The sequence below is a fragment of the Balaenoptera acutorostrata genome, chromosome 8 (assembly GCF_949987535.1).
Source record: "Balaenoptera acutorostrata chromosome 8, mBalAcu1.1, whole genome shotgun sequence".
In the NCBI taxonomy this organism is placed as follows: domain Eukaryota; kingdom Metazoa; phylum Chordata; class Mammalia; order Artiodactyla; family Balaenopteridae; genus Balaenoptera; species Balaenoptera acutorostrata.
The window spans coordinates 75,559,322-75,573,615 of NC_080071.1; the positions used below are offsets into that span (position 1 = coordinate 75,559,322).

Sequence of the window (14,294 nt, forward strand, 5' to 3'; positions counted from 1 at the left end):
CCTGGCTACTAATATACCAGGGTCAAATGTGACAAAGGACATTATAGAAGAACCAATGGTATTCTGGTTCATAGCTCAGCCTCTTTTAAGTTTGATCGGCATGACAGGTCTTCTAGGGCCTAATCATCCTTTATTGACCAACTCTCAAATTCTCATAGCAGTAAGACCCTGGAGAACAGATTGACCATGCCAAGTATAATGATGCCCAATGAAACCATCTCTTTCTTGAAGCTACAGTGATTTGGTACATAAAGAGTGCATTCCATTAATAGTTACTATATTCACAGAAGGCAGCTTGCCTGTAGTAAGGAAAAATATTCATCCTGTAAATGCATCACTTGCTCACTTTCTAAGCAGCCAAGTGGTATTGCTCATTTGTATCTTGAGAACGGGCAAGAGTATTCATATCGGTACCATTTCAGATTTCTAGTCAGTTAGTCATCTGGTTTTAATTGCACTGAAAAATAATTAACAGGAGGAAAAGAAAATAGCAATTCCCAAATGTCATTTTATGGTTATATAAGCCCCCCAAAAGCCCTTAAACAACAAAAGTGTCTCTTTTCTAAAAGTACTTTGGGACATCAAATTTTTAGAAAAACTAATTTTAAAGACAAATGACAACGAAGTCATTTAGAAATGTCTAATCAGGAACTGTGGTTCTAGTCAAATCATAGAGGAGGTATATTAAAAAAAAAAGTATTTGTTTCCTTCTTGGACAAACTTTTGGTCTTAAGCAAAAAACATTTGTAGAATAGCTACATTCTAATGTGTATTTGTTTTCCTGTCCCCTTTCAGAATAGCTCCAGCTCAGTGTCTAAGACAAGAAGTCCCACACTGGCTAGCAACAGGTGAAAAGATATTTTGGGATCTCCATATGTATATTTGAAGAATGGTGCTTTTTATACGAGTAGGGCTTATTTTAACCCTTCAATCCTTAAAATCCCTCATCATTAGTCAATTTCTAGAGTTGTAGGATGAAAATATTACATACAACAGATGATTTAAGAAGTTTTAAAACAAAATTTTGAGAGGACCATCTGAACTTGATTCAGTGTGAAAAACTTGATACTCCCTAAATTACAGTTTAAAGCATATTCAGGAAAATTCCAAAGTACAGTAATGCAGAGCAATTATCATGCAAAAAGAGAAACAATTAGAAAAGGGGAGGGGATAATCTTGGAAATCAGGGTAAGCCAAATCCTTAAAAATACAAATTTTGGGTACACAAGAAATATAACTCACTTTGAAGGTGTAGAAGGGCTGGTGATGCAGGAATTCACCATTTGAGAGGCTTTCAATGGTCTAGAACTATCAGAAAATTAGAAAATATATATGTATACAATTACTATTACTAAAAATATATTTAACTTATTAAATGAATTATTCTGTATTATAGTCCCTTATATATCCTCTTGAAAAGCAAACAATTATAATACTTTTTAACTAACAATAGAGGCCAAAAGAGAAAACAAAATACTTTCTCTAGGCTCTTCCTTATCTAATGATCTAAATAAACAACACTGGAAATGAAGAAGTCAAATATAATATAAAGAGAACAACTTGGGAAATTCTCTTTGTCTCAGTTCTTTTAAGCAATAAAATAACAATAGCTCTCATTTATTGAGGACTTACTAGATGTCAGGCACTGTAGTAAGAACTCTTGTGTATTACCTCATTTAATGTTCACAACTACCCTGTTATTTTCCCTACAGACAGGTCAAGGAATTTGTCCAAAATCTTAAAGCTATCATATCACAGAGTCAGAGAGCCTGGTTTCAGGCCTGTGATCATAAAGAGCCTTGGCTAATGGTTTGATAATACTGCCAGAAAGAATACTAGCTCTACCAGTAGAGGGCAGTTTCCATCAAGCAAAAACATCTATTCTAATGAAAGGCCATAAGAGAAAAATCCAGAAACACTGATTCTCTGGGAACATGTTGTTATTGACTTATTGAGGCCTTTAGTGTAAACGTACATGATGTAGAATATATTTCAATTATTAATCCAAGGGGAATAATTTTTACAAAACTTCATTAATTTATGTTAGCAAATGTTCATTCACTTTCTGCAATGTCTATTATTCCACTTCAGTGAAGAGACCTGGCTCTTCCAGTTACTAACTGTATGAGTTTAAGAAAATCACTTAATTTCCTTGGATCTCCTCTGTAAAATTAAGAAGTTAGACAAACATCTCTAAAATCCCTTTCACCTCTAAAGCTCTAGAACTTTATGATTATACCAAACTAGTGTTCAAGTATAAAAAAGAACTACAATATATGGCTCCAAAGTAATGCAAGTATGCAGAAGAAAGAGCAACATTTAGAGAAGTCTTAAGGTTTTCCTGGCATTCATGATGACACAAAATAGAATGTAAAAGTTACTTCTTTTCTCAAGGAAAAATTTCGAGGAGCCATTGAAGTTCTTTGCTCAAACTGGTAATAATACATTTATGAAGACACAATCTGTTTTGGGGGTCCCAGCATAATATTTAATGTACTGTTTCTCAAGTTTGCATACTCCAGAGTCAGCAAAGGCATTTGCTAAAAATATTGATTCCCCAGGCCTATATCAGATTTGCTGAAACAGAACTTCTAAGGAACAAACACAGGAATCAGTATTTTTAGCGTTCAAGTGACTCTTATGATCATGCAAATTTGGTTTATATTCCCCAAATGTATCAAACTATCTTCTAGTGATCTAAAAGAGTAAGGAGCACTCCCTGAAAAGGTAATTTATTATGAAAGGCAATTAATATATGTTGAAAGTTTTTGTTTAAGCATTTTATTCAATTACTTAAATCAGGTAGTAACTTAGCACAAAGTCCCAAAATAAAGCAAAATAAAAATCTCCTTCTTGGTCTGATTTTACCTGGAGTCATGTTATCTAGTTCAGTCATTCTTTTGATCAGATACTAAAAGCCTTTCTACTTCAAAAGGGAAACAAATTCTCAAGGACTTACATTGCCATTTGTGCACTCCAACCAAGGTTGAAGGGTGGTTTTGTATTTTCAGTGCAATGAGATGAGAGGGTCAGGTATCTTGGAATGATGACTTGCTGCCCAATCTTGTTGTTAAGTGAGAGAGCAACATTGAAGCTATATCGTTTCAAATGAAGAATGAGGATCCTGAAAAACGGGAGATGATAACATTATTAGTTTATACATAATAGAGGTAGCTCTCTTACAGGTAAGAAGAGATCACTGTAACTAACCATGTTAGACAGCTTTTGATTTAAAGACTACATTAGGCTGAACTAAAGATCTGTCAAAGAACATTTACTGAATACTTGCCATGTGCTAGGCATTGTGCTAGGTACTAAGAATAAAAATAAAAATAAAACACAGGCATTGGGTAGATATTAATTATTAATTGTGAGGTTTCAGTAAAATAATGTTCCTAGAAAAAAAATCAAAACACATCAGACGAGAAAACTAATTTTAGAATATTGGTATTGATAATGGATCAAATCCCTAAATTATTTACTTCAGTGTTATATAGTTTACCAAAAAATGGGTGTTATATAACGACAAATGGTAATTTAAAGTGTTAAACAGGACTTCCCTGGTGGCGTAGTGGTTAAGAATCCGCCTGCCAATGCAGGGGACACAGGTTTGAGCCCTGGTCCAGGAAGATCCCACATGCCGTGGAGCAACTAAGCCCATGTGCCACAACTAATAAGCCTGTGCTCTAGAGCCCACGAGCCACAACTACTGAAGCCTGCGCACCTAGAGCCCGTGCTCTGCCACAAGAGAAGCCACTGCAATGAGAAGCCTGCTCACTGCAACTAGAGAAAGCCTGCACGCAGCAACGAAGACCCAACACAGTCAAAAATAAATAAATTTATTAAAATAAATAAATAAATAAAGTATTAAACAGCTCTTATGTTTGGTGGTGAAAATTAATTAATTTTTAAATTTATTTTTATTTATTTATTTATTTTTTAAACATCTTTATTGAAGTATAATTGCCTTACTAATTTTTTTAAGATGACTTTTGATAAGAACTATTCTTATTTCAGTAGCACTTTCTCTAGAGAAAGGTAAGAGAGAAATGAAGTTTTCTCCACTTATAAAAAAGTTCTATAAAATGTACATGCACAACAAATTATAATTGAGTGTTACACATTACTGAATTAAAAATTTACTAGTAAGTCCCCATCATTATTCCAAAGTCTCATCAGCCTCGTTCTCTTGTTGCCATCTTCTTGGGACTCTCAGGTTCCTTCTCTTCTTCAACTTTCCAAATCCTCTTCCTTTCTTATACAAGAGAATTGTAGCTTTCCATTCTCTACCCTCTTCATATCTCAGCTTTGCTGACCTTCTTTACCAATCCATCTGGTAAGCCTCACTTATTCAGTAATATTTGTAAGTACTTTAAAGAAGAAAAATTGAAGAGCCAATTAATTTTACCTGGGTAGCCTGTTAAATTTGTGCCTGACAAGAGCACATTTCCCACCACACTTCTCACAGGAATACTCAAGTTCTTCTGCCTGTAAAAAGACAAGAGGGAAAAATAAAGAAGTATAAAGTTGAATTAGCACTGCCCCATTAAATGCTAATTTCTCTAGTCATACTAGTTCAGTGGAATGACAACTCCGACCAGTTTAAATTTTGTGTCTAGAATCATAAGCCTTACTAAATTAAGACCTAATCCTCAAAATATAGTTATAATATCATGCCCTGTTTCAGAATTCCTAATTTCCTTTTTTTTACCAAGGAAACATCTCAATTTATGATAGTAACTAAACTATAGTAGCAGATTCTCAACCTTTTCCCCATGGATACACAAGAACCACTGCCAAGAGTATATCCAGATTTTAACATTTGGCCATAGCAGAGATAAGATCACCTTCAGGTTAGGCGGAGTTCCTGGTCTGTTAGGTGTAACTCTACCCCTTTCTTATAATGGAACTCAATCTTCTGGTGACAGCCCACTAAGAACAACTGCTCTAAAAGGACCAAAGTTTGGGGTGGATATCATTACCTAGAGAAAACTGAAACAAGAAATCCTTAAAAAATGGGGGTAAAGATACACAGGAAAAGCTTCAAATTCTACGATAATAACAGGAATAGTAAGGAATGACTAAAACAAAAAGAAAAGCAGACTATTTATCCTTGGGTGGGGCTGAATATTCATCATTTCAAGAACAGAGGTCTTTTTTTTTTTTTAAATCTTAGGATGACAACCCTGCCCCTTTGCTACAACAAAACAAGAACCACTATTATACAGATGGCAAACTGCCATCAATTATAAGGACTGCTACACAACATGTCCAATTATGCCCCAGAAACTTTCTGAATATCTGTAACAGTATAACACAAATGTAAATATTTATCTATAGCTCTGAATAAACATGACTTGTCCTTTCTGTTTCTAACATGGTACATATAACCTAAGGAGAAGCAAAAAGTATTTTTTTTCATTCCTCAGATCTTAGTATACTAACTTAGATAGTATCTCCAATTTTGACTCACATTACCCAATTTTAGCATATGTCACTTCATATTATTTGTTTACAAACAAATGCTTCTAAGGTTGTCTAAAACACTTGCTGTTGAGTTAGATGTATAATCTACTTGAGCAATTAATTTTCTTCTAAAATCAGTTAACAACCATATTTACCAAGCTCCTAAAAATAAATACTATTTATAAATAGTATTTCATTTGTTTAGTATTACTATTTATAAATAGTATTCTCATTTGTTTCCCCTGCAACTATTTTGTCAAAACTCTGCCTTAAAGAAACCAACTTCAAATACAATTATCTATGATATATAAAATTTAGTTATGTGAAAATACCAAAAGGTATTATTTACCCTAAAGAAAAGATCAAGGGAATCTTGAACTGAACGAGGAGGAAGTGGCTTCTTCCTTCGAGGAAGGTCAATGGAGAGGTCATTAAACTGTTCTCTTTTGGGAATAATCTCGCCACATCTGTAAAAATAAAAGAAGACAAATGTAAGAATTTAGAAGCCTAACTGTGTAATACAAAATAAATACAAATATACTTCAGAAACACTGTTCCCCCAATGAACTTATCAGGTACTGAGAGACCATGACTAGGCATGAGAAATAAACATTTAAAACTTTTCTCATGCTTACTTTAACCCTTATTAAATCCATACAGGTAAAACCTCAATTGAAAGTGTTTAAGTACTTTCTTAAAATGCTAAATTTAAAATTTTTATACTTTCCAAAAAACCCCCAAACTTTAAAACACTGAAGTATAATATATATATAGAAAAGTGAACCAAAGTTGTATAGCTTGATGAATTATCAGTTAACATACACATGTAATCACCACTCAACTCAAAAAATAGAACACTATGAACTCCCTAGAAGCCCCCTCACATGCCTCTTCCCAATCACTATCCCTTTCTTACTTCCAAAAGATAACTATTATCCTGACTTCCAAAACAACAGTTGAATTTTGGTTTTTTATCCAATCTGCCTCTCTGTGTCTTTTGATTGGAGCATGTAGTCCACTGACATTTAAGGTAATTATTGATAGATATGTATATATTGCCATTTTAAGCCTTATTTTCCAGTTGATTCTGTTTCTTCTTTGTTCCTTTCTTTTTCTTTTTGTGGCTTGATAATTTCCTTTTATTTTATGCTTGTGCTTTCTTCTTTTTGATTTTTGTGAATCTATTGTGTTTTTGATTTGTGGTCACCCTGTTTTTTGAGTATGTTAACCCCTTCCTATATCTACTTGCTTTATTTATTTAATTTATTTATTTTAAAAAAATTTATTTATTTTGGCTGTGCCCAGTCTTAGTTGCAGCACACAGGATCTTCATTGCGGCATGTGGACTCTTAATTGCAGCATGCATGTGGGATCTAGTTCCCCGACCAGGGATCGAACTTGGGCCCCCTGCACTGGGAGTGCAGAGTCTTACCCACTGGACCACCAGGGAAGTCCCTCTACTTGCTTTAGACTGATAGTCATACAGGCTCAAACACATTCTAAAAAATGGAAAACTCAGCCATAATAAAAGAACAAAATAATACTATTTGCAGCAACATAGATGCAACTAAAGATTATCATACTAAGTGAAGTAAGTCAGAAAGAGAAAGACAAATACCATATGATATCACTTATATGTGGAATCTAAAATATGACACAAATGAACCTATCTATGAAACAGAAACAGAAGCACGGACATAGATAACAGACTGGTGATCATAGATAACAGACTGGTGGTTGCCAAGGGGGAGGGAGTTGGGGGGAAGGATAGTGTGAGAGGTTGGGGTTAGCAGATGTAAGCTACTATATATAGAATGGATAAACAAGGTCCCACTGTATACAGCACAGGGGACTATAGTCAATATCCTATGATAAACCATAATGAAAAAGAATATAAAAAAAGAATGTATATATGTATAACTGAATCACTTTGCTGTATAGCAGAAATTAACACAACACTGTAAAATAACTATACTTCAGTAAAAAAATATACAAACAGCTCATACAGCTCAATATCAAAAAAACAAACAACCAATCAAAACATGGGCAGAAGACCTAAACAGACATTTCTCCAAAGAAGACACAAAGATGGCCAAAAGGCACATGAAAAGATGCTCAACATCGCTAATTATCAGAGAAATGCAAATCAAAACTACAATGAGGTATCACCTCACACTGGTCAGAATGGCCATCATCAAAAAGTCTACGAATAATAAATGCTGCAGGGGGTGTGGAGAAACAGGAACCCTCCTACACTATTTGTGGGAATGTAAACTTCTGCAGCCAGTATGGAGAACACTATGCAGGTTACTTAAAAAACTAAAAATAGGGCTACCATGTGATTTTGTGATCCCACTCCTGGCCATATATCCAGAGAAAACCATAATTCGAAAAGATGCAAGTACCCCAATGTTCACTGCAGCACTATTTACAATACCCAAGACATGGAAGCAACCTAAGTGTCCACTGGCAGATGAATAAATAAAGATGTTGGGTATCTATACAATGTAATACTACTCAGCCATAAAAAAAAGAAATAGCGCCATTTGCAGCAATGTGGATGGACCTAGGTTTAATCATACCAAGTAAGCCAGACAAAAACAAATATCATATGATATCACTTACATGTGGCATCTAGAAGAACAAAAAAGATGCAAATGAATTTATTTCCAAAACAGAAAGACTCACAGACACAAAAAACAAACTTATGGTTACCAAAGGGGAAAGGGGTGTGGGGGGAGGGATAAATTAGGAGGTTGGGATTAACATATACACACTACTATGTATAAAATAGATAACCAACAAGGACCTACTATATAGCACAGGGAACTATACCCAATATTATGTAATAATCTATAAAGGAAAAGAATCTGTAAAAGAATATACACATATAACTGAATCACTGTGCTATACACCTAAAACTTACATGATACTGTAAATAACTATATTTCAATTAAAAAATTTTTTTAAAATAGTTGAGTTTTACCTTTTCTGAACCTTACATAAATGGAACCATACAGAATGTTTTCTTTTAACTAGCTTCTTTTGTTCAACATGATTATAAGATTCAACCATGCTTGTTGCAATGGCTAAAGCCCATTTTTCATTGTTGTCTAGTATTAAGCTGTATGAGCATGCCACAATTTATCCATATTGATGGACATCTGGACTATTTCCAGTTTTTGACTAAATGAACAATGTGTCAAATTGAAAACACTATGTGTTCTCAGTAAACATGTGTAGGCAGTTCTGTTCCTAGAAGTATTGTTTGGTCATTGGATACATTTTATAGAATTTCAAAAAATGGGCTCAGAGATCAAAACATCATATTCAATTTACCTGGAAGCCAACTGATTTCTTTTACTTAGTTTTAATTGACTGTTTTTCATTTTGTCTGCATTATCAGCATTTTTAGTAATATTCATTTTCCTGTCCCAGTTCTATATTGCAACAGTAGAAGACTAGGGACTGTAAGAATACTTCTGTTCTTCATTAAATAAACATTTATTGAGTGCCTCTCTCCTAGGCAGGATTCTAAGATGACCCTTGCCCTTCCTTGTATAATTCTATCCCCTTTGAGTGTGGGAGGACTGTGATTATGATGAGCTATCACTCCCATGATGATGTTACTTTACACAGCAAAAGGGATTTTGCAGATATAATTAATGTTACTAATCTTACCTGTAGAGTTCATCAAAAAGGAGATTGATTACCTGAATGGTTGAGGCCTTATCACATGAACTCTTTAAATCTGGGTCTAGAGATCTCAAACAGAGGAAGTCACAGATTAGAAGTCAGAGAGATGTACTGCTGGCCTGAAGAAAGCAAATAGCACTGTTGTGAACTTCCTATAGAGGCCACATGGCAAGAAACAATAGGCAGCCTTTAGGAAATGAGTTGCCCCAGTCAATAGCTAACAAAAAAATGGGGACCTCAGTACTACAACTGAAAGGAACTAAATTCTGCTCACAACCTTAATGAGCTTAGAAGGGGACTCTAGATGAGAACACAGCCAGCCAACACCTTGATTTCAGCTTTCTGATACCTGAGCAAAGACCTCAGCCAGACCCTGCCTAGACTTCTGACCTACAGAACTGAGTTAAGTGGATGTTGTTTTAAGCTGCTAAATTTGGGGCAATTTGTTATGCATCACTGAATATGTCTCCTATATGCTGAAACTGTTCTCGGCACTGGGGTAGTAGCAAAGAACAAACCAAGACAAAAATATGTCCCCTCATGAAGCTTTCATTATACTGGAGAAGAGATACAATAAAAATACATACATAAGTAAAATATACAGTATGTTAGGTAAGTGTTAAAGAAGAAAAAGAAAGTACAGAAGAGGGAAGCAAAAGATGAGAGTAGATGGCTGGAATTTTAGATATGGTAGCAAGAAAATGCCTCACTGAGCAAGTGATTTTTACATAAAGCTATGGAGAAGGGAGGGCACTAGCTATGTGATTATCACATGGGGAAAGAGAAACAAGCGAAAAGGCCCTGAAGTACCAGGATCCTGGCACTTCTTTTAAAAAGCAAGAGGGACTTCCCTGGTGGCGCAGTCATTAAGAATCTGTCTGCCAGCACTATTTACAATAGCCAGGACATGGAAGGAACCTAAATGTCCATCGACAGAAGAACGGATAAAGAAGACGTGGCGGGCTTCCCTGGTGGCGCAGTGGTTGGGAGTCTGCCTGCTAATGCAGGGGACACGGGTTCGCGCCCTGGTCTGGGAGGATCCCACATGCCGCGGAGCGACTGGGCCCGTGAGCCACAACTACTGAGCCTGCGCGTCTGGAGCCTGTGCTCTGCAACAAGAGAGGCCACGATAGTGAGAGGCCCGCGCACCGCGATGAAGAGTGGCCCCCGCTTGCCGCAACCAGAGAAAGTCCTAGCACAGAAACGAAGACCCAACATAGCAATCAATCAATAAATAAATAAATCTTAAAAAAAAAAAAAAGTTAAAAAAAAAAGCCATGGCACATATACACAATGGAATATTACTCAGCCATAAAAAAGAATGAAATAATGCCATTTGCAGCAACATGGATGGACCTCGAGATTGTCATACTGAGTGAAATAAGTCAGACAGAAAAAGACAAATATCATATGATATTGCTTATATGTGGAATCTGAAAAATATGGTACAAATGAACCTATTTACAAAACAGAAATAGAGTCACATATGTAGAAAACAAACTTATGGTAATCAAGGGGGAAAAGTTGGGGGGGATAAGTTGGGAGATTGGGATTTACATATACACACTACTATATAAAACAGACAACTAGTAAGAACCTACTATATAGCACAGGGAACTCTACTCAATACTCTGTAACGACCTATATGGGAATAGAATTCAAAAAGATTGGATGTATGTATATGTATAACTGATACACTTTGCTGTATGGCAGAAACTAACATAACACTGTATATCAACTGTACTCTAATAAAAGTTAATTTAAAAAAGAAAAAAAAAAAAAAGAAAAGAATCTGTCTGCCAATGCAGGGGACATGGGTTCGACCCCTGGTCTGGGAAGATCCCACATGCCACGGAGCAACTAAGCCCATGTGCCACAACTACTGAGGCTGTGCTCTAGAGCCCATGAGCCACAACTGCTGAAGCCCGCATGCCTAGAGCCCGTGCTCCGAACAACAGAAGCCACCGCAATGAGGAGCCCACGCACCACGATGAAGAGTAGCCCCCACTCACCGCAACTAGAGAAAGCCCATGTGCAGCCACGAAGACCCAATGCAGCCATAAATAAATAAATAAACAAACAAACAAACAAACAAATAAAGCAAGAAAGCTAGTTTGGTTCGAACAGAATGAGCAAGGGGAAAGAGTGATAAGAGATGAAGTAAGAGAGTTAACTGGGAGAGAGGGGTTGCTGAAAGGCAAATCATATGGAGTTTTGCAGATCATAGCAAGAATTTCAGCTTTTATTTTAAGGGTTATGAGCAGAGGGCCGACATGAACTAATGTCCATTTTAAATGGATCACTTTGGCTAATGTGTTTAAAATAGACTACAGAGAGACAAGGGCAGAAACACAGTGATCAGTCAGAAGGTATTGCAACAATCCAGGCAGAGATGATGGTGGTTTGGACCACAGTGGTGTCAGTGGAGGTAGTAAAAAGAGGTCAGATTCTGGCTGTATTTTGAAGGAAAAGCTCAAAGGGTTTGCTGACATATGGGATGTAGGGGTGCAAGAGAAAGAAAAGAAAAGTTAAGAAATATACCACACTGTTGTACTGATAAACTCTAAGTACTGAACTGTCATTATTGAGACAGGGAAGACTGCAGGAGGAGGTTTTATGGGGGATTATTAAGTACTTAGTTTTAGATGTTTTAAGTTCTTTAAATGTAGAATTCATACAAATTCTTCATATTCAAGAATATATTACTAATATATTGAAATGGCTTATAATCATTGAAAACCAGTCAATCTAAACTATAACAGTTTACAAAAATTAAGTACATTTGGCCAACAGGTCAAACTAACTTACAGCCAGATGGGACAGAGGCTAAACATGGAAAATTACAATTCTGGGATAAGGTGTATAGAATCTTCCTTCAGCCAGAAACTATTTTATCTTTAAAGAGTTGTCTTAAAGAAAATGACTAATAAAGCAACTAAGGCAAGGCCTTCGAGGAGGTAGTTGTACTGCTGCTGCAGCCCCAGAGAACCTTGTTACCTCCAGGACTTGCCAACTCTTGGGCCACTGTTCAGTCTGGATGCCTGGCATTCAGCCTCATGCCTACACACTGTGAGCCATATCACTTCATGCACTGGTACACACACCTCAACTGTACACTCAATATTTGGGTGCTGCATAACTGGAATGGTTGACTGATGCTGTTGGCCCAGTGAAGCAGGCATTACTTTGACATAGCTTTCTTCCTGTGATGCCTGTGGCCATTTCTACCACAGGCAACAGAAATTTTCCTATCAAAAGAAACTTGGTTGACACCCCACAGTTAAATGAAATATTAACAGTGACAAACTGCTTCTCTCTCTGACTTGAACAAATTTTGTTTGGAAAGTGCATTAGAAGAAAGGGAAAGATGGCTATAATACTATGGGCTCTCTAGCTTTTGCAAGATGATGAACTGTATTTATAAGACCCAGACTTTTTCTTTAAAAAATAATTTATCCACTAGGGGGAAAAAAAAAGACTGAAGAAATCATGAAGATAAAAAATGTCACAGACTAATGATGCAAAACTACTGTCTTTGTAGTGTCCATGTAAATGTTCAAAATTCTAGTAAAAAATACTAGAGTGTCATAGCTAGAAGAGACCTCAGTGAACACTATCATTTTGAGCAGCCTAAGAAAAATAAATAAAGGGGACTTCCCTGGTGGTGCAGTGGTTAAGAATCTGCCTGCCAATACAGGGGACATGGGTTCGATCCCTGGTCCAGGAAGATCCCACATGCCAGGGGCAACTAAGCTCGTGTGCCACAACTACTGAGCCTGTGCTCTAGAGCCCACGAGCCACAACTACTGAGCCCATGTGCCACAACTACTTACTGAAGCCGGCGCACCTAGAGCCCATGCTCTGCAACAAGAGAAGCCACCACAATGAGAAGCCCGCGCACTGCAAGGAAGAGTAGCCCACGCTTGCCGCAACTAGAGAAAGCCTGCGCGCAGCAATGAAGACCCGATGCAGCCAAAAAATAAATAAAAATTAAAGAAAAAAGAAAAATAAATAAATATGAAAGACAGAGAATGAAGAGCCAACATATGGCTGTTGAGTATTCCTAAAGAAAATCCCAGAACAAATGGAAGAGAAGCAGTGTCTAGAGAACAGTTTTTCTGAGCTGAAAAAAATCCCAAATCTTCAGATGAAAAAGCCCCATCATGTTAAACGGAAAATTAATGAAAAAGTGTCAATACCTAGATGTAAATTAGTGAAACTCTGAATTTCAAAAATTAAGAACATCATAGATTTTCAGGAAGAAAAAGATTATCAACAAAATCAGACTTCTCCTAAGTGTCAGAGTAACAGGATATGATGGGACAGTATATGTAGTATGTTGAGGGGGAAGGCTGTGTCTGACTTAATAATCCTGTATTAAGTCATGTGTGAAAGCCACAGAATTAATTCTCATTTATATGTGGACTCTGAAGAATTCCACTCTCTGAAAAAAAAATGTATTCATGTACTACTGATAACTGGAAGATTAATCAAAATAGAACCTTTTAATGTGAAGTACCTGGTAGAGAGTCCTGATAATGAGATGGAAATTAATTAAATGTAGAAGGTAAGTCTCAATAGTTAATGTAAACATGGTTAAAAAGCATTGCAAAAATTAAAAATAATTCACATTTTAATGTATCTTGTAAAAAAAAAACCCCAAAACCCATTTTTTATAAAAACAATTTGGTTCAACAAAATAAGCAACTAATAGGAGGGAGTCTTTTCAGGGAAAAAGAAAAGACGAGGGCTTCCCTGGTGGCGCAGTAGTTAAGAATCTGCCTGCCAATGCAGGGGACATGGGTTTGAGCCCTGATCCGGGAAGATCCCACACGCTGCGGAGCAACTAAGCCCGTGCGCCACAACTACTGAGCCTGCGCTCTAAAGCCTGCGAGCCACAACTACTGAAGTCCGCACGCCTAGAGCCTGTGCTCCGCAACAAGAGAAGCCACCGTAGTGAGAAACCTGAGCACCACGATGAAGAGCAGTCCCTGCTCGCCACAATTAGAGAAAGCCCGTGAGCAGCAACAAAGATCCAACTCAACCAAAAATAAATAAATTAATTAATTAATAATAATAAAAAAACGATGAACAAGTATTCTCAAAGAGCTTGATTTTCCACAGTGATTAAA

The 14,294-nt window shown here is 36.6% G+C and overlaps 1 protein-coding gene across 9 annotated transcripts in view; it reads right to left on the reverse strand.

Annotated features, from left to right (window-relative positions):
- USP37 (ubiquitin specific peptidase 37) overlaps nucleotides 1-14,294 on the reverse strand; it is a 93,410-nt gene that overhangs the window by 26,713 nt on the left and 52,403 nt on the right. For 8 of the 9 annotated variants that reach the window (XM_057550870.1, XM_057550872.1, XM_007187915.3 and 5 more), the window contains 4 exons: nucleotides 5,816-5,933; nucleotides 4,409-4,488; nucleotides 2,960-3,124; nucleotides 1,243-1,308 (listed from right to left, as the gene is read on the reverse strand). In XM_057550870.1, the coding sequence (XP_057406853.1) occupies nucleotides 1,243-1,308; nucleotides 2,960-3,124; nucleotides 4,409-4,488; nucleotides 5,816-5,933 (429 nt within the window). The remainder of the gene's footprint in view (nucleotides 1-1,242; nucleotides 1,309-2,959; nucleotides 3,125-4,408; nucleotides 4,489-5,815; nucleotides 5,934-14,294) is intronic. The other variant, XM_057550873.1, reaches the window with a different exon arrangement.